Here is a 21,174-nt window from a genome sequence, read left to right as displayed (position 1 = left end):
ACCGGTCCGGTGGTTCTTCTCCCCGCCCTCATCCTTCTAAGGAAAAGCTGGGGACCAGGGAACAAAGCAGGCATGTTGGTTGTCGCCTGTCTCGTTATCGACACACAGTGCCGTCTGGTTGCTTTTGGCTTAGTGCAGCGGAGCTATGACAAGCCAGACCTCTCAGCATGGCGCTGTCGCCGTCCCCTCCCTCGCGCCTCATCGGCAGCCATGTGTCGGCCCCGCATTCGGTCGACATCGGTCAAGACGCACACTGAGAGGAAATTTGGACGGCGGGATACCGCTTTGCTGCCGTGCTGTATCCATGGGTAGGTAGGTTTTGACATGAGACCGGGTCGGGTGCCGGCTGTCATGGCAGTGAGATGTCAGTCTTCGAGTTGACGGGAGGCATCCACGGACAGGATGACTGCTGTTAGATGCGGCAAACCACCTCACGAACCGACCTGGGCCTCGGCGTCGTGACAGCGCTGGTTGCGCTTCAAGCTGATGCGCCTCTCGTCTGTTTGCAATGTCGACAGCGCTTGGCAGCACGAGGACCAATCCAGCCAGTGGGTTCTGCAGCGGTGCTTCTTTTGAGTTTCTGGCCGTTTCTGTAGCGGGACGATCAGCTGGCGCAGGCTGAGGGAACTAGCCAACTTGTGGCTGGCCCCCAATGGCTGGTCCCAAAAACTACCATGGCCGCCGCGGGATTGCATGGAAAGCCACAGTGTGTGATACCCTACTAACGATTTGGAGCGCCAGGCACCCGCTAGCTTGCTTTGGGTGGTTGTACGTCTGGACCTCCTTTGTCCACACCATCGCCCCCCCACGCGATGCGACGAAGCATTGGCAGTCGGGACGACCGACAAGCCAGCAACCAAGAAAGACACCGGACAAGTTGAGAGAGGCGGAATGCCATGTTGACAACGTTGCATCGCCTACTCTGGTGTGAAGATGGTCACAGCCTCAAGGTAATCCTGTGTCCGGCAGACTGTTTTGAATGCCACAACTCGACGTGGGACGGCATTGCGAACCGTTTCTTGCCCGAACCATATCACGCCAAGGTTGTGGAAGTGAAGCAATCTACTTGGAGTGCAACGAAATAGGGACTGTGTCAAACTTACTTACACAGTAAGTAGCTAGCTACCTGATGGTGACAAGCGAGGAGGACCCTGTACTCTCGCACCGGATCACCTTCCGGTTCGGACGCCGGGAGGCTTGCGGAAGCAGGGTGGATATATAAGAGAACACAGATAGATGAGACTAAATAGGAAGGAAGAGCAGCGTTGACGAGGAGAGGATCGAGTCTGCCCAAGCAGATGGCAGCAGCGATACGACTTCCAGAAACGCTTCCCGGGCCTACCTCATGAGGGAAGGACCGAGGGAAAGAACGATGACCCTGGTCAAGGTTCTTGACTTTGGTCAATCATTGAACCGTGCGCCATTTTTCATAGTGCCGAGCCAGGTCCGGTCTGTGAATCGTGACTGCCATATTAATTTATCACCAATTGACCGGAGTCTCCGTCTCCCAGCTCCTTCGTCCTGCATGTTCTTCCTCACCTCGCATCAGTCAGCCAAGTGGACGGACGTCATCCCCCCCCCTCTCTCCGCCTCCCTTCCTCGTGGTGGCGGCGTTGAGAAGGCAAGTCGACTGACGGCCGGTCGTTGGTCTGCGAATCACAGCTCCGCGGGGAAACGAATTGGATGCAGATAATTTCTCACGCTGTCGTCGTTCACAACGTTGTCTCCCGAATCATCCACCACCCCAAAGCCGATCGACCTCGAGACCGGGCCGGCATGCAGGTCGCGACTAAGTCCACGGCCACACGGCGTAGCAACGACATATGCACATCACAGTCCCGTAAACACGGTTGGCCTCGACCCCAATGCAACGTGGGCGGGCCATCGGATGGGTCTTGTCCTTTAGTCTCTGCGACTGAAAAGGCATTCGTTGTTGATCGACAATGCCCAGCCCCGCAGCTGAACGAAGGCCCTGTACTCCGTACCTTATCACACAAGCAATATACCCGCCGTCAAGGATATCTTTGCTCATTCCGGGTTCGCCTGCCTCTGCGGCTGCAGAGCCCACAGTTGCAGAATCTGTCATCTTTCGGGGGGCTCAGCTCAGAGGTCTCCTAATTGGGCTATATCGACAGCTATAGCTGACGACCGACCAGTGAAGAATCAACGAAACAAGGTTTTTCACTCATCCCGTCAGCCTTCATCAACATGACACATCCCATCAGCCTGGCCAGGCACAGAAACAATGACAGCACCGCATACACAACCCAGCGGCATGGACGGCACTAGCACCAGCCAAGCGGGAAAGGTTGACCAGGACTTGAGGGAGCGGCACGCTGGGCACAGCGAGTGTTCCGCCTCCATCGGGGCAAAGAACGTGTCGTCCAACAACATGCTACCGCTTGCTGATCTTCATGATTGAACCTTGCGCGCTGTCGATGGGACTGCAACGGAGCTTCGGCCATCATGGTGTCATGGCCGTTGTCCCCGCGCCCGACATATGCAGGTCGGAAATGGCGAAAAGCTTTCTAGACTCCCTTGACGCCCGCTGCCCCATCCGCTTCTCCCACGCGCACCGGTACGCTAGACACGGAGGCCGATTACGGGCGGTCTATTCGTCATTGTGTGGGTAAATGTGTTGATTCTACTCATGCAGCCATCCAGCAAGTGCCGGGCCGGGGTATATGTGCTACTGTGATAGACCTGGCTTGACACCTCTTGCCCTGATCATGATGCACATCCAAACGCTCGGCACATCGAGACCTATGAACACCTTCAGCATAGTCATGAATCAACAGACTGGCTTTCGGGAGCAGAACGCAGTGTAGCAAGTTGCGACCTACACCTGAGCTTGATAATATGTAGATAATAGGTGCTAGACTGCGAACGCACTGGGACGTTGGGCTTCATGGCTAACCTTGGAGATAGGACTCCCTTGGACACAATGTGCCTTGTTTCTTGTCGTACCAAACAGCATCTAGGTAAGAATCTGGAGTTGCCCCGTTGCTTATTGTCGACGTCTTTGATCATGGCGAAGGATTGTGTACCAAATGCCACCGCTGTCCGTCGGATCTGCCTTGGCTGAGTTCATGTGAACTGGTTCGTTTGAGACACTTCCGCCTTGTGTCAGCATTTTTGGAGGATCGCAGATGGGGAAGCAGAGGTTGCTCGAACATTGGCCAATGGAGTCGGGCGATGATATGCCACCGCGATCGGCTGCTGGCAGCCCCCCCTTTGCATTTGCACTCCGCCTTCTCCTTTTCGAGGTGATTGGATCGAAATTATGTGGAAAACCACTTCTACCTTGCAAAAGGTGTATCTTTTGCTCTAATTTGAGGAGCACCCTGAGAACCTCGGAGGCTCTTGACGACGCCACGAAAACCCGCTAGAGCTAGCTTTAGTACCACTCTACTAAGGTCCTTGTTCTTGAAAGGCACTCCATATGCTTACCAAGACGCTATATTCCCAGCCGTGTCGATTCTTCATCAATTGCCAGCCAGTTCAAGGTGGTGCAGTCCGCAGTCCCACCCCCCGCATTAATAATACTACTACACTTCAATGCATCTCGCCAATCCCCGAAGATAACAGAGAATACGAAACTACGTGTTCACTCAAGCCGTGGGCTGCTTCCGGCATCCACAACTGATACTCCTTTCCTCGCTTCCTGAACCCCCTGTTTACGTTACACGTTATGGTTAACCGGAGGCTGTAATGGATTTGAGCATTGTGACAATGACTATCTGAAAGTTACGAAATCAGAAGATGTTGTTGAAACAGCTCCCACGTCGCCTTTTGAGTTGAACATCGAAATAGGCAAGGCTATGTGGTAGATGGAGGAGATGCGATCCGGGACGACGCATTGACATGAAACCGACCAACCTTGTGCTGGGGTTTCTGGTAGCGGTTCCCTTCCTGGTTCATGTCACTTTGCCAGATGCGATGGTCATCTTTAGAAACCTAGCAAGACATGAAGTACTGACAGCGTGCAGTGAACCGCGTTCCACACCCCCAGAGACAGTTTGGCGGATTCAACAGCACACCATCAACGACCTGGGCAAGCTCTTCACTACAGAATCCTTCCAGGCAGGCAATAACACTCACAGTAGAGGATACGTCTCAAAACAGCTCATCCCTCACCAACATTTTTAGGAGTCAATGGTCGACAGCTCCAAGATCCCAGGTTCCGGAAAAGCCAAGGACAGGTGGCCTAGTCTGAGCGACTCCAGTCGAAGCCAGTTCGCAGACCGCAAGCGTTGAGACCACAGCAGGACCCAGTCGGAACTGACGAGTGCCCAGCTGAGTAGAATTCCCACATCCATCTACTGGAGATTCTACTTCATCAATCTACCCCCGTGACAGAGAGTTTCACGCTTAGGTTTCCAGACACTGAGCGGAACGTTTACATCAGCAAGCACTTCGGTATCAGACTAAACATTCCCAGCAGTATTGTTTCAATACCAGCGTCATCCAGCGGTAACTACAGCAGATATCCACTAAGGGTATCTGGCTTAGTCGGAGGAGGCGGCCGCAACTTCTGGATATTGACGCTTACGGCACCGGGAAGCTTCGAGCCAAATGTTGCTTGCATCTCGGCCAACGATGGCGCGATAACCACGACGTGGCCAATGGTGTATACGTTCACAGCGACATTCCTTAGAGATCCAACAATGTACATCCCGCCTGAGCACGAAATGATGATCCCGGTCACTTGCAGTCCTGCAGGCCTAGAGGCAGGAGAAGGAAAGTCGGCCTTGATTCAAGGCCAGACAATCACGATCAATTGCGCTTCCCAGAGCAAAGGGGAAACTGTCGTGACAGGCGGAGCGATGATCTTTGCCCTCGGTCCGTCTGTCATGGTTATCCGTATTTGTCCTCTGCTTCCCCTCTCCAACCTGGGTATGGTAACTTTGCTATGCAGTAGGGTGCAACAAGACAGGGGAGAATACTGATGGATGACGCGATACCAAGAGGCCAAAGGAACGAGGAGATTTTGGATGTTGGGGGCGGGTTCAGGGCAGCCCCTTTCATCAATGGCGAACTGTATTCCTCATCTCGAGCTACTCTTGTCGTGAGAGATGATGCTGCTATGATACCCCCTAAACGTCCGATGGGCTCGGCCGTCTGTCGGCGCCGGGACACCGAAGACAGAAAAGGAGGTGTGGGAGGTCGAGCGATCAAAATACGGGTGTCGTCCCTGCGCGGGGGTCCGAAACAGAGGCCGAAACCTCCCTCGGTCCGCGCCCCGCGCCACGGCCCCGGCAAGGGCCTGGCGGGGCGGGAGAGGACAATCTATCCACGACCTGTCCCCGAACGCTAAGACCAAGGCGTGGATGGTTACACCCCACCCCCCTACATAGCGAGGCTGCTATGCGGCTTCATTCGGCTGGCGGTTGTTCTCGAGTATATTTGGAGGCCGGCCACTGTATCTCTGGTTGTTCTGTCGTTTGCGTCCTCCACGTCCCCCGGACGCCGGTGCTGCGGTGTTTCTATTGTTCTCTCGATGCCCCCCTCGACGATCCACGTTCATGGGGCGACGAAGCTGATGAAGGGCGGTATAGAATCTGAGTTGCTGAAATCACCGACGAAGGGCCCTGAGGCATGCCACTCCGTCCGAACACCGGCCGCATTGCGTCTGCATCAGGTGCTAAGCGATAGCGAACTCTGAATCCGGGGAGGCATATATGTCTTTGAGGGAGGGAGGGGTGACTCGTTGGTGAGATCGGCCGAAGGGGAGGTTGTCAGAAGTCCACGCTGATCAGCCGGGGGAAATTTCGAACGGAGTGGTCGCAGCGACGGACGCCCCGATTCGGCGACAGTTCTGCGACTGGAATGTCGACATGCCCGGGTGGTTTCTCCGGAATAGATGCGTCGGTGCCAGCGTCGGATGTCGGCCTCACGCCTGCCCTGTGTTGACGGTATACCCGCGTACAACTGTGCACCTGGCCTGTGATCACCATCGCGTGTGTCACAAAATCCACTTGATCTCGAATATTGCTGTCATCGGAAGCGCCGTGAGTCTTAGGGGTTCGTCATATGTGGCCTGTTGGCAGCTGAGAGGTCCAGAGGCCGTGGGGGGGCTTGAGGTTCGTCACAAGATGCCAAGTTTGATAGGAATGACGAAATACGTCAGTCAGGGCGTGTGACGGTTGGTGAAGTGCGATATTGTGCCCGTATGAGAACGACACGCGCGACGAAGGAGGACTCAAAAGAAGACATGGGCGGGCCAAGCATTCATGAACAGAAGTTCACATTCGCCATGGAACCTCGGGGCGCTCAGAAGTCCTGCGACTGTCGAGTCGCCTTATCGCCTCGTCCCTTTCGGCGTCCCAATCAATGAGGAGCATTGGCAAGCTATTGGGGTGCGCGGCAATCTTAAGAAGCCCTTGCACCATCTTACTACAGGTTACTTGTGAGCGGTGTGGACTGCAAGAATGCTGACAGCAAATACAACCCTTGGCGGCTGCATCCCCATCCTTTTGAGCCCTTGATGATTGAGGCTCTCGCTGCATATATTTGTGAGGGGAGACGTCTCCGTCTCCGACCGATCTCGGTAGAATACGCATGTCACCGTCGTCCTGACGGGCAGCGAGGCTGTTATAGGCTTCAAAGCCGTGTCTTTGGGCTGCATGCACCCTGGAGACCTTAGACTCGGAGCCAAATCAACCATGGGTAAATCATCCTCGTCGGTCTGAACGAGACTGGCGTCAATGCGCTGTCCAGCATCCAAGTACTCTTCAGCACGAGGTTCGTGGCATGGACCAGGCAGGACAAGCGTTATTGTCGCTCGGTTTAGTTGACTCCGCCCTCGTAAATCACAGGAAATGAAAGACATCGACCGCATTGGATGACGGCGCATTCTTCGCCCATCATTCTGCAATGACACCTCCCTGGAACATGTCATCAGTAACCGCCAAGAAAACACTACCATTGCCCGCCTGCCTGCCCTTGCAACCCAGCAGGCTGAACGCCTCCTAATGTGAACGTGACCTTTAATGAGACGTAGCTTGGTAGCATATACCAGCTCCCATGCTCGTTCGTCTGTGATGTCCGTCCAGAGAAAACAGAAGGTCAAAGCTATCAATCAAGCTTAACCGACGTACATATATATGGCAATGGATTCGAATAGAAAACACCACGCCGAAGATGTATGTATGACATGCAGGCAATACAGGTGGTGAGAGTGTCGGGTTCATCTTACGCTATTTGGTGGATGCTACCACCTACCCATATCGTTTTCGCGACTGCCTGCCGGGCAGAACGCTCACTAGGCGGCAAATGTCATCACGCGAAGACGCTTCCCGGTCGACACGAATCAGATAAATCGTATCAATATCGACGCAAGACGTGGCAACGTTGTGGGTTTACATTACAGTCCACCCTTTCAACATCAAAGTATGCTGCGAGTTATCAATGGCGCTCGAATAGTATCTGTATTGAAAGGCCCAGGATGGAAGATGAGCCTCCAAAGAAATAGGCTAAGCAAAATGGGGATATCGCTCGCAGCGAAGTAGAAGCAAAAACATTATAGCTGCAGAGGAGCTAAAGAAAGAAACCGCATCTCGCAACAATAAGACGATACCGAATCAAGCATCGCAGCAGACAAACACGCCCCTCCCCTGCCCTCACATCTTTCGCTTGCCTTTGCCCTTGGTCTCCAACATGGGGAACTCTTCATGCGGCATGCCAAGATTCGCATGGTTGCTGGCGGCCACTTCCTGAAGACTAAGTTTCAACGCCAACTCCATATCGTCATCCCTGGGCGTGGCGTGGCTGGCAGAACCGGCGCTGCTAAGTCGGAGAGCCAATTCGAGGTCGTCGTCCCTTGGCATAGGTCTACTAGATGACCCGGCCTCGTAAGCTGCAACTGGCATGTAGCTTGCAGATGGCGATGTTGAGGGCGATCTTTTGGTCTTCTTGGACAACTTTGGCCTGTATTTGATGGCGAAGTCAAAGTCGCCAGAACTGTTCTTGTGCGACAACTGCTCTACATCGTTGGTGGCTTCCATCAAGGAGAGGCGAAGCGCTTGCTGGAGTTGCTGTTCATATTCGTCCTCTTCTTCGACCACAGGAGGTGGTGGCGTGAAGCCAGTGACGCTGGGCTCAGGCGTGACCGTGTCCACGGTACTCTCGCTGAAGGATGACGCTGTATCGAAACTGGCCTCCGCAGCTGACCCAGTGTCGCTGGCGCTGGTGCGACGTTGCTCCTCGAACAAAAGAGTCTCCTGCGAAATCATCTCTGCGTACTGGAGAGCTTCCTCTTCGGTCAAGTCGCCAAAGGCGCCAACGCCGAATCTGTTGCGCAGCCACTCATCTTCACGGGCCGTCTGTTCTTCTTCCCGCCGAAGCTCCGCAGTCTCCGCAGCAATGTATCCTGATACGTTCCCTCCCTGTCGACGAGTGGCAAGTCGACCGTGGACATCGGCGTGTCGGAGACGACGTTTGCGGCCTGGCGGCTGGCTGGTAGCGCTGTAGGCCCAGTAGCGGAGGAAGGCGCCGAATGACGTGATGCCGCGCAGGAAGGTAGGATCGGGATCGAGATAGATGGCCCGGACAGCAGAGTAGGTGTCACTCTGGAGCGCAGGATTCATCGTCATCATGTGACGTGGGACCCGCCCGTTGGATCGGCCGTTCAGAGTACGGAGAGGTTCGAGGGAAGAAGCCAAGGGATCCCATGCTTGCACCAGGCCATCGCTTCCACCGTGGACCAGATACAACGCTGTCAGAGCCAAACAACTGATCTCTGGCGACTCTGTTTGGATCACACGGAGAGGCGCTACTTCCGTGATGTTGCGCTGATCACGACAGTCCCAAACGACGACGGACCCTGCTCTGGTGCCTATGGCCAACATTCGCGTTCTTCGACCGGGAATCTCCGTCATGGAGTCGGCAGTTTGGGGGGTCATGGTAGGACTGTCGGCAGATCTGTAACCAATGTGAAGAGGGTCCTCCGTCAGCGTAAGGAGGGCGTGGGACGACAGGTCGAGGGCTGACGCAGTGATCTCTGGCTCGCCATGGCCGCCAAGATTCATCGTCGCAACGATCCACTCATCAGAAGAGTCAAGTGTTGCCTGCGGAGTTAGCGAGCCTGAAGAAACAGGGGCTGCTTCGTCCGTCGGCTTAAACTCAGGTTGATGAGTTTTGCCGGCTCCGAAGATTGACTGTGGCGCTTCGGAAGTGTCTTGCGCCATGTCAGGCAGATCATCGGAATCCTCTGTTGTCTGTCGAAGCGTCCTAGACAGGGCCCTGATGTAGCGAGTCACGGTGGGCGGAGTCTTCTTGTCATGGCCGCACTGGATGGAGACGATGACCTCGCCGGCACCGCTGGCGTCGTCGTTTGCGAAATCGACCTCGAGTCTTCTTCTCATGTCCCAGCCGTCGCACACCTTCCGGAAATGGGCAGGCTTGTAGCGCAAGAACTTTTCAATCTCGCGGGCTTCTGCGACGAGCTGTTCCTTGCTCAGTTTCATGGCGTCGGCCGGTGATCGGGGAGAGTAGGCGCCTCGGAGGGCATGCTTGTCAAACTCATCCGGCCGAGCTTGGCGACGCGTTTCATCGATCAGCCGCCAGTAAACCGAGCGACCTGCGAACCACGCATTCTTGGTGGCGTCTTCGCCTTTGGACCGATTTAACGTTGTTTTGGGCGTGTCGACAAGGTAATACACCTCGCCCAAAGCATTAAGGGCGACGGCCCAAATGCGCTGAGCGGTCTTCCGCTTCTGCGTGTACTGGTCGTCGACTTTAATTGAGATGATGGGCACGCCAGGGCTAAGGACCCATCGCGCCGTCATCTGGCCATTCGGATGCCGAGGCCCGCTTCCGTCCCCATGAAGAGCGTAGGATGTGACGATGCCCAGCGTGGACCCCGTCAAGATGCCAACCGTTGAGTGCGTCAGGTTGGGAACGGCGGTGGATTTGGCGATCCAGACACTCGAGAGTGCTTCTGACAACTCCGGGATCTTGGGGATGTCGGGATAGGTGTCGATTACACCTGTATCGCTGCCAAGATATCGACCGTGCAGCTCGTTGATGGGACGATAGTAGGCACGACCACCTGGAAAGCCTTCGCCGGAGAGGACGCCGTAAGGATGACTGACGTCCATGATGTTTGGGCAAGCGGCAGGGCCATCTCCCAGGCCCCACGGCTCAAGATTGGGGAAGGCCTCTTCGAGCTGGAGAATGGAGAACGGATCTCTGAATCCCCATTTCTCCACCTTGCCAATGAACGGATCACTGAGAGTTGCTACACCCAAGTCCGAAGCACCGTGAATGACCCTTGGGGCTTTCTTCGCTGAAAAGTCGGCGTGTAGGTGGGTCACAGCCCACGGCAGCTTTGAGTTGTATGTCAAGACAGCGCTTGTCTTTTTGCCGCTTCGGGCAGAAGCGCCGATTCCACCAGACCTGGTTCCCGGTTTACCTCTGATCAGGCCGCGCAGAAGCCGTGTTCGTAACAAGTATTCGCTCCTCCAAGTCGCAAGGGAGGTCAAACGCGAGAAGTACCGCGCCTCAGACCGGACGAACTCGGACGGGTCATGATCCAAGGGCCCTGAACGACTCTGGCCGGCCTTTACGGCCAAACTGTCATGGCCCGGGAAGAATCGCAAGAATGCCATTCGCCACGCATGTGGGGTCGTAACGAGAGAGTAGAAACGCTTCGACACAAGGGCTATCGCCGAGTGGGAGTCGGGGTGCAGGTGGGACAGTATCTGGGTCAAGATCTCTATAGGAAACGAGTTAGCCAACGTTCGGTGCAAGAAGGGTTTCTCCCCGTCTGTGTAGCCGCACCGTTTGGAAAGTCTGTGAGCTGTACGCTGTCAGGTCGAGCATCAGATCGCTTGATGACCTTGAAGCCCAAGGCCTGTCGAGGAGTTGACGGTGTCAGTGCATTCTCGTAGTCGATTACTCGCTGACCAGCAACAGCTTGGTGGCTCTCGGTAGGTGGTGCATCGTGGACGCTCAAGCGTCGAAGCCTCTCGTCCAGTTGAGAGGCGCTGACTGCATTGAGTGAGTCATGGCGGCCGGCGTCTGGGATCGAGCGCGGGGATGCGCTGCCCGGGTCCTCACGGCGAAGTTGAGCAACGCCGGCCGGATGTTGGCGCTCATAAAAGCCATGCTGAAGTGGAGGAAAGGGTGTCGAGGGGTTGTCTAGTCGATGGTGCGTATCTGAAGACTCAGTGGGCCGATGTTGCATAAAGCTGTGGTGGGGAGGTCTTGAGCTTGTTGCGGGCGACTGTGCAAAAACGATATGCACAGTCTTTGGGTTTGTGTATATGGATTGGAAGGCGAGTGTGAGCGAGATGCGTCTAGAGGACCTAATGTGATGCGGTTGCTTGTGAGGAGTTACGTGTCTATGTCGTGTAGAGTGGCCAAGTGAATGTCTTTTTGGAGTCGCGTTTCGTGACGAAATGACGAGATTGCGGGCGCTGACAACGGTGGATTATCCCCGGGCCGAGCTCTTATCGCCGCCTCTTATCATTGCATGGTCACTCACGACTGACTGTCAGGTTCACGATGTCCAGTAGGGTTTCCAATTTTTCTTCTTTTTCTCTGCCTTCATGTCGCACTGAAATCACAGTTTGCATTTATTCTAACATCTTTCCTTCTATCATTGTTTTTTGTTGACTGTATGTACACGTTTTGCTTCTTTAGGTTTGTTGTGGCCACCATCCGGTAAAAAACTAGAAGCCTCGCCAACCGATGAATGAGGGGTGTTCAGTGTAGGCACATTTTGTAATGCATGTGCCTAAAAAATTGAAGATGCGGCCAGTGTGGATTGAACACACGACCTTCAGATTAAATGATTGAAGTTGGCTTCAGTCTGACGCTCTCCCAACTGAGCTATGTCCGCCACGATCTTCGGATTCAGATGGCAGTTTATGGGGCCGTGACGCATTAATACTCCATTACGAGTGGAGAGTAATCTTGTTAGCCCCTTTGCGGGATCCCCACGAGTCCGGCTTCCGTGGGATGATGAACCAGAGGCAATCACTCACTGCCTTCCTCTTCATTGCAGCTTTGGCTGGGATTTGCCTCTCACAAGTAGTGTATTCCAAGGCCCCAAGCAAAGAGAATTGGGGGACCTGTGAAAGATGGCGTGAAAGATGGGGAGCAAGAATGCAGGCTCTTTGGTTCCGTATCAAATGTCACCCTTTCATTGTTGTTTTACAGAGTAGTTCAGGCCTTCATTCTCGGTTTCCGTCAAACTACAACAGCCCCAGACCCAAGTCAGTAATACGCTTGAGTGGCTATTTGACGGGATGCTTGTCCCGGCAAGTCGAGTGAAGCAAAGAGCAACGGCTGACAACAAACACCCTGACATATTGGCGGCAAGAACCAACGAGCCAACGAGAAGGCGCACTGCCAGTGTCAGTGTCCGCCGTCTCGGTAAGGGGTGGGTGCTCATATCCGTCATCTTGCCATTATGCTGGTTGTGTCTTGGTTCGTTCCGATCTGCGGATACTATGTACGAACACACACACACACACACACACCAATCGAGCACTGATCATCTTGAAACAATACCACACGACGTTGATACTATTGTGTACCAGGACTTCTCCCCTGGCCACTCTGTGTACCGCGGAAGCCGACTGCCAAGCCGTCGGGCAGACATCGTTACGTAGCAAACGATCCCTGATAGGAACCACTGGGCGGCCGACGGTCAACCACGGTCCGCAACAGCCGCCGGCCACGGCCGTCCGAAGTGGCCTCACCACCGCAGCGAGGATCCGGAACACTAACTCCCAATATGGGTCTGGGCCGAGAGCCCGGTGCCTCGGCTGGATGTCCCATCCTCTTGAAGCTCATCTTCGTGTCGTACTCATCTCATCGAGGAAGAGGGAGGGGCCAATGATTCGAAATGTGTACTGGGTACTTTGTACTCCGTACTCAAGAGGCAGCGGCCGCCTCTAATCTTTTCTTGACAAGCACCCTGGTTTGGAATATGGGAGCGACTCATTAAGCTGCCGCATTCCCGCTCAGCATGAGTCGCGCGCCCAAGGTAGAACAGCCCCCGGCTTGCTACCAACACACAGGGTCCTGAGATAGGCGGCGGGACAGGTCATGGCCTGTTCTCCTCCCATTTCCCCTCTTTCTTTAGTGTACAACTAGGCCACCCCAGCCATGATTCCTTTCCTATCTCCATCTTGGGTGAAGCCTTGTGGAGGAGACCTAGGGGATAGGCCCTTGGCTCGTCTCCCGACGTTCAGGGCATTGTTCCCACTCTTCCCGCGTTTTTGACTCCCTGACCCCTTGACTGAATGGATCTTCACTCATATGTACGTACACGTGTAATCGTACCTGCGAAAATCTCTAAAGCGGTCCAATTCCGTTCCCGCGCTCAAGCCGTCCCTCCACTTCGCACGGCACAGCGGGAGGGCGCATTGGTGTCAAGTCGAACGACGACCAATGTACGTACTCGTACATATCAGCATCGCTGAGCTGATGCACTTCGATACCGCCTACCTGGCTTGCTGAGTGTTCTCAAACGCCGTATCTCAATCGGGTTGACTAACCTCAGTTGCTGCTATTCCACGATTGTCAGGACTCTTTCCTCGCGTACCAACAGTGAACACTCACCTATCACAAAACCTGTGCCTATGAACGACTCACGAAAACCACGATGTCCGGCCCCGGCTCCGAAGCGAGTCAGGCATTCAGCACATGGGAGCCCTGGAAGATGGAATAAATCCACTCGTGAAGAAAGAATGAAAAAGAGAATGCTGGTTCGACGTGTGAGAGGCCAATCTCAACGATGCAGACTGACGTAGGTCTCCGCAAAGTCACCCATTCTCCTGGGCCGCGCTTTGACAGTGCCAGAAAGGCAGTTGTTTCGATCAGTGTTCCCATTCTTATGTGGATGGCGGATGGAGTGCCTATACGTACGCATTCACAGGGCCTAGGTGTCCGTACAGGAACAACTCCAAAGACCCATCGGCATCTCCCCTCGGCTGTGGTCTCTCATCTCCGCGCCCGGGCTCGTCAAATTTCTGGGTATTTCCACGAGCCAGGAAACTCGAAGTGATATGTGGATCATGAGAGCATCGGCACACGAAGATTGCCCAGACGGTCAACGGACCCAGTTTTGCCCGTTGCCGTCTTTTCCCTTCCAGGTTTAGCGTTTGGAGACTTGGCCTGTCAAAACCGTTGTAAAGGAAAAAAGTCAAATCCAGCTGTCGTCTAAGGAACTTACTTCGGGCGCCCGGAGTCGACGGCGATTGTCCCTGAAGAAATCAAATTCTCGGGGGTCCGGGATACCCATTTCCAGGTGTCATTGCCGAACCTTTGAGGGCACAGGATCGCTAGCATGGGCAAACGAGCTTACCGGCCTCTCTGGGAACCAAAACACCCAAAGGCCATGGTCGAAATGCCACCCTACGGTGACCCAACAACCTTGAACCCGACCTGTGGTCTACATCGTACATGGTGCAGAAAGTCAGATCATCCCATCATCAAAGCAGGCATCGGGAATGAAGGCTTTACCGCAAAAGGGCCTCCCTCGTTCAGTCATCTTCCTCGTCCCTCAGCCACGGTTGTTGCGACATTCCGTCTCCCGCGGTAGGTCGAGATGCAGTCCAGTTCAATCCCTTGACCGGCCCAAAAAGCCATCCGAATGATCCTTGAACTCAGGGGCTCGTTGCTGCGTTCACGGTATCGACGATCAGCAGTGGCAATGTCCGTCAACTACGGATACACAGATCGCATGATACGACGGCTTCACGCCCTGCCTGGTACGAATTTCATGTACCCAAACCCAACGGTCCCGCAAACCCAGACACTGAAGACACCCAACTCGAACCCCTGGTCCGTGGGCGGGCCCTCCCGCTCGCCTCTCGTCTCGCGAAGCAGACTCCAGTTCAGTTCCAATGCCTGGGCTCCATCGGGCCCGAAAAAAACACCGGATAAACCCTTTGCTTCAAAAGGGGAAAGTAGAAGAAGAAGAAAAGAGTTCGAGTTCAACCGGGGTTGTAGTGCATGGCGTGGGATCACACAATCTCCAACAGAGGGCAACTCAGCAGACTGTTCTGTAACCCAGCCGCCCCCTCCGTCACAATGATATGACATGGCGCAATCACAGCGAGTGCATGTAACTGGTTTCTATTTCCATAACTCGAACGCCCTGATGACAATGCGCGCCGCCGCAATTGCCTGTCATCGTCGGCATGCCATTCGTTGCAGCGGCCCTGCCGTCCGAAAACAGGACGAGTCCGTTCTCCGTCCACGTCGCTGAACAGCCGCGGCTCTCCGGCGCATCCCCCCAACCTGGGACGGCGACGTGGACAGCGCGAACGTAAACCTTGCCGTTGCACCCCCGAGCTCCTATCCTGTTCAGGCCTTAATTACAGGGCTCGTCAAGCCGCTGGACCCCCCGTGGAACCACGGCGTGCGCTTGGCAGCTGCACATTTGCGATCCCAACCTGGCTTTGAAACGGGCCTTGTTGGGACCTGGGAGGGGGTTTCTCTCTGCCAATCTCGGAGGAAACACCGCCCGGGAAAAGAAACGTCAGTGGTCGGCATTCCCAGCTCACGTTGATTCCGCATTCCTCCTATTGGCTTGTAAGGCCGCTATCGAGCCCCATGCCTGACAGAACACCAATGTAGCACGACGGGGAGCATTCCGATTGACATCGCCCCACCCCGCCATTTGGGCAGAAAGAACGGTGTTGTATCCAAGAAGAGCACGGCTCTGCACTACGATTCATCTCTTTCCGTGCAATATGGTGGTTCACAGCACGGCTAGCAAGCTTCGCGCCCATCTACATAGTACACCAGATTCGGTACTATAGCACAGCTCGCAGCCCCTGGCGACGCCTTCGACACCCAAATGTATACATGTATACAGATATCCGTACTAGTCCAAAATCATATAGATGGGCTCGAGAACTAGAAGCGTTGGCCAAAGACCACGTGGCGAACAGTGTATTTTCTTGCCTTTTGGCGAGTGAAACACAGGTGAGAGACATGGTGAAGGTCTCACCAGGTCCGTGGAACCGGCAACAACCCCCTCCGTGCTTCCGATGGCGAGTCTTGGCCAGTGTCGTTCTCCGGGCCTTCGATCGCCATAACACCTTCGACGGCTGAGCCCGTCGGCATCCATTCTAGCCCTATCTGGGAGCCCCACGCTAGAAGGTTTTGTCGTCTCAAACGTGCTGAGGCCTTGAGCTCTGAGGCTAGGAACGATACCTCCCTCCTTTGGACATGGTCGAGCAACGGAAAAAAGTCAGAAGACGGAAGCAAGTCCGCCAAGACCTTCCAAATTGGGATATTGCAATCCAGCACGATGCAGTGCTGATGATAGATGGATAGATGGAGAGAGAACTGTACCCGTCATATCCATTCGGCCCTGGAACTTACTGTACGGGGGGGACTGGGGGGGTCAATGGGCCGTTCCCGCCATGGATAGAGTCTGGATAACGGATAAGCAGAACCGACGCTCGGCTCCGAAACCATCCCTGCCGGAAATGACCTTTGCAATAACACGACAGTACATACATCCATCGTACGTGTCGTAGGCAATGATTGGAATTATTGTTGATCAGAAGCCCAAAAGCACTTTCTGCTGCGGCAAATGAGCTTCGACAAGGTGCGCTCCGGGCCCCCTCCTCCCACCTGCTCTTTAGGTAGAAGCTTCGCAGCCGAACGGGTCTGGTTAGCAAGTCGGGAAAGCTACGCGAACTGGGTCGGGACAAGGGCAAGGGCTAAGAGGGGAAGGTTGCATTGAACAAAAGACAAACAACGGCGAGCGGAATAACCGCCCATCACTGTTACCACACAACAGGCCCCTGTTTCTAAGCGTAGCATCGCGTACAGTACTCGAGAGAGAATGAACTGACAACAGAAAAAGACAGGATGGTGGCGAAAAGCCAAAGGACAAAACGATGTACAAAACTTGCGCGGATCGTTCTGTTTAAGACCCCGCACCGAAGAGCGAAGGGATGACGCTTCGCCTCGGGCCGTCCTACGGAGACAGGGACCGGGGTTCTTTCAGAACTTCCAGAAGAGGGGGGTAATCACATCAAAACCTTACGACGACGCCGTTGAATAGCGAAGAACGGCTTGCCCTGATCAAGTCCGTAACGCTTGATGCTAACGAGGTAAATATTTGCCTGTCGGTCATGCCCATCAGCACAGGCGCTTTAAGAAACTACCTATCAAGCCTTACGGCCTAGACGAGCTTAGTCAAGTTCGTATAAAAAGTCTCAACATGCGCTAAAGAACATAGGTCTGATTCGGAACTCGCGAATCAGCCAAACCGACAAGCACAACCCCCCAAAGGCCACACAGTGAACGTCATCAATGCAACGAGACCGTGGCCAAAGAGATGGTGGGGGCAGCCACGAGGCTCCGGAGGGGGTCTTGTGATGGGACGTCGCATACCCGGGGTGACTATCAATACCGAAAACAGGTGCTGCCGTGCCGAAACGGCTTTAGGTCGCACCGTCTGCTTGGTAAACCCGGTTCGAAGTGGCGTGATGACCTAGGAATAACCCAGCGGCGGGCAGGCGCCAGACGACGCAAGATTTGCAAGATCCGTTCATGCCAGGCACTTTTTGAGCGGGCGGCTAGCGAAAGACCGGCGGCCGGAAGGGCCTGCGCATCCGTGGCCTGCGATCCTGAGACTTGAGAGGCGACGATGTCGGTTGCCCCACCGAGGTTGCAAGGTTGCCGTTCTTGCTACGTTACTGTAACCACCTGGATCGGTTTGTTGCGCCGGATGCTGTTCCCCTGGACCCTCGTGCAAGGCTGAAAAGTCTTTGTTGTTGCCACACTTGTGTTACAATTGGCTGTCATGGAAATGGGCTGAGGGGCAGGGAATTCGTGATTGCCTGAAAGGTCTTTTGGGGGTTGGTGTTGATTGAACTTTTGAAGCCAGGAAAGCGAACGTAAAGGAGCCAGTTACGGGCTGGGGAGGGTCTGTAAGTGTGGATATCCTTGGACTTCGCGCGGCTCGTGACGCTTGTACAGTATCTTGATTGTTGTCGAGGAAGGGGCAAGCTGCCTGTTTGAGTGGCGACTTCCTTGAATCGTCCGGTTCTCGAATCCCTCTCTCTTCGCCCCCTCCACCCCTTTCAACCTCCCAAAGCAATGGTTTGGCTGCTGATTGGCTCCGGACAGGCGGTGAGGGAGGAAACAAACATTCTCTCTTAAAGCCAGGAAAGCCACAATACGTAGATCGAGGAGATGGGTAGGTGGGAGCGGAAACAGGACACACAAACCTTTACCGGTAATGCCATGAACCCCTAGGCTGGGCTGCGTCAGGCCATTGGCTCAACAACGCGAGTAGTGTGTTCGTACAATACCCGACAGGGCGACCGGCGTGCGTGACAGTCAAGATGAAGAAAAACACATCCAATCCCAGCCTGGCCCCACCATAACCGAGCTGGCTGTTGGAACCAAGCACCTGGCGTACCGCCGCCACCTGATGTCAATTGTTCCAGCAGGCTGCCAATGGCGAAACGAAACGGGAGACACCATTGGCGACTTCCAATACTAAACATGAACCCTCAGTGTTCGAGCTAGCTCGGTCTCTCCGATCCGGCTGACGAAATGAAGTTGGAATGTTCGTGGTGTCATGGCGTCCAGAACGTGCTCCGTAATTAGAAAAGGGGTCCAGCGGGTGCCTTTTTAGCATGGACTATCCGTACCGGAACGTCGATCTGAGCTAATCGTTCCGTGGCGCCACATGATACCCGCACCACTCTACGCTGGACGGCTGGCATGATCTGCCACCAACGAAACTCCAGCTGGTGTGTGAGATGTTCGTCTTCACCTACCTGCGTAGGCAGGCGAAGTGGCCCGGAGTCTGTAAAGTCCGACCCGACCTAGACTATCCCTAGCAATGGGCTGTAACAGCAAACAATGAAGGGGGGAGCGGCCGCTGTGCAGAATAGGAGAAAACTCTTCCTGGTCAATGCATGGGCGGGCATCCACACGGAGGGGTGAGAAGAGATGTAGTGGCTGCAAGTCATTCGAGTCGTGCGTTATATGACGATGTGAGTCTGAGCCGTTGAGGGTCGGCTGTCTGGTTAGTTGTCGAGTTGTCATTCCGTAGGCCCCGCATCATGCAGCGAGATCCGCTTCTGGCAAAGTTCGGAGCTGGAACTGAGGCCAGCCGCCAGCAACAATGTGGCATTCGTGCGGGGCAGCTGGTACCTTTGGAGTGCTTGGAGCTGGCACCACTCGAAAGATATTCCTCGAGGGTTGCTGAAGAGTAAATTGACCCGACTGGCCAGCTTTGGGTTCTCATCGCCGTGATCGCCTACTCCGGCTGGCGTGCGGGACTTATGCGGCTGTTATGCGGTTGGTTCTAACAACTCTGGTCTTGTTGGATAGAAGAACTCCACGTTGCTCTTTCAGCTAATCCTCACAGTTTCTTTCCATCTCTCCAGCAGTATCTTCTTGGGCTCCCTGTTCTGGATACATCGAATGTACGTATTGCGGCCCGCCTCTGGCATTGGCGGCACACTTTGATTGGATGCATATAGGCCGGCGCAACTGGTCAGCGATCACCTGCCACGGCAAGACGCTATTGCAGCTGGCCTGTAACATAACATTTGCCTCCAGAGGTCACTGGTGTGTACAGGGTATACCGGACAGGCAAGGGTGGATGTGTTTATTTTGTCTTAGGACATTCAGTGGTCGTGACCCTTTGTTTGGTTAAAGTGGAGCTCGATCAGCCGGCAACTTTGTCAGTCGAGGTCGGCCGAGTAAGCATGCTTGAATCATCGACACGAGGAGATGGCCGCGTCAGGACTAAGCTCTCAGACGAGAGACAGGGTACAGTCAGCGTGCCAAACCCCCAAACCTAATCTGTGACACTATGTTCTGCTTAGCAGCCATGTTGAGTAAAAACCCGACAGGATGGTTGAGAAAGGACCGTGTTCGGGCTCGCGTGGTCGAGATAAATGAAAGTAAATTGGGGGGCGAGACGCCAGGGCTCGGATCACTTACGGCCGACTCAGCCATGTTTCCAGGCGAGGCTTCCGCCCGCAGCGCTCTCAGCGCAGTTATAGGTGAAATGTCCGACTCCCCGACGCCGGCCTCGAAGCCGCCTTGGTGAACCGCAGCAGCAGCAGCACCTCGAACAGCTGCAGGTGTCGCCGGTATGCATCTTAGGGTGTTCCGACGCTGCGCTGCGGTGCGCCGTGGTGCAGCTGCGGGGTGACACGATCCTGAATGGCTACGGGGTGCCAGGCACTGGCTGGCTCCAAGGCCAGCTGGGTTGTTAGCACTAGCCGGTTCCTGGGAGCCGTATGTGCGGAGTGTGATCCAAGATCAAGGCATTGCGTCGTCTGTGTGGATGCGTCCATATTCGAAGGCGTCGGTGGTCGTGTTCTCAGGTGGGCGTGCCACAGAGGATCCCGGGTTGGCGTCGACGGAGACACACTGACATGTTTGACACTCTGCTCACTTGACCGCTGGTGACACCAGGGTAGCAGAGTAAGTCGGGCACATCATCCAACATGCGCATCAACAAAAGCAACGATGGCATGGAAGTGCAGATGGAACAACTGTCATATCCACGGACGAAGAGCGGGAGAGGCCCCATGTCTGTCTAGCCTGTTCCGTGTCGGCGACAAGGTAGTATAGGTGTGAATGCAAACAAGCATCATGTGCGGCAGCAGTACAAGTGAGAGTCCAGCGTAGTGTATGAATATATCCGCCATATGGGGAAATAGCAGCCAGTCACGCAGGGTGGTGGGATGTCAGCCATAGTGGCCTGGCGTCGTGTCTTGGTGGTGGCCTGGCAAATTTTTGCGGGCGGCGACGTCTGACCGCTTCGTGCGTTGATGAATCGGCTTCCCTGATGCTGCGCTGCTTTCGTCGCAAACGGGCGTTTTTCCAATGGGCTGGTTCGGCTTTGGCAGTGGCCACCCCTTGTTTCCGTTGAGCCGGATCTCTGGAGAGGCATTTCGCGTCGTCCCAGGCAGAAAGCGGACGGATGACTCTGCTCCGGTTGCGCCAATGCTTCGAGAACGAAAAAGCATTTGTTTGTTGACCATTCGGCCGGGAGGAATAGCACAGATACGTCGTACGCAGGGAGAGGGGAATGTAAGAGAGACGGGAAGGAGGAGTGAGATTGCGGCCGTAAAATGAAAGCGGAGACGCAGAGAGGCCACTGAGTGTAATTCCTCCGCGTGGAAGCCGCCAGAAAAAGTCTCTTTTCTTCCTTAAACA

The 21,174-nt window shown here is 54.8% G+C and overlaps 2 protein-coding genes across 2 annotated transcripts; both read right to left on the bottom strand.

The window, feature by feature from the left end:
- Nucleotides 1-7,622: 7,622 nt before the first annotated feature.
- Nucleotides 7,623-11,188, bottom strand: CH63R_04670 (F-box domain-containing protein; the record flags this gene model as incomplete). Its single annotated transcript, XM_018299645.1, has 2 exons — nt 7,623-10,717; nt 10,783-11,188. The coding sequence occupies 2 exons, from the start codon at nt 11,186-11,188 to the stop codon at nt 7,623-7,625; spliced, it is 3,501 nt and encodes a 1,166-aa protein (XP_018160891.1).
- A 7,849-nt stretch (nt 11,189-19,037) lies between these two features.
- CH63R_04669 (uncharacterized protein) lies at nt 19,038-20,545 on the bottom strand (the record flags this gene model as incomplete). The annotated part of the gene is made up of 3 exons (XM_018299644.1): nt 19,038-19,286; nt 19,948-20,238; nt 20,408-20,545. 3 exons carry the CDS (start codon nt 20,543-20,545, stop codon nt 19,038-19,040), a joined length of 678 nt encoding a protein of 225 aa, XP_018160890.1.
- Nucleotides 20,546-21,174: the final 629 nt, after the last annotated feature.

This window comes from Colletotrichum higginsianum, chromosome 3, assembly GCF_001672515.1.
Source record: "Colletotrichum higginsianum IMI 349063 chromosome 3, whole genome shotgun sequence".
Taxonomy (NCBI): domain Eukaryota; kingdom Fungi; phylum Ascomycota; class Sordariomycetes; order Glomerellales; family Glomerellaceae; genus Colletotrichum; species Colletotrichum higginsianum.
Note: the sequence above shows the minus strand (reverse complement) of the source record. Positions and strands in the feature narration are given on the sequence as shown.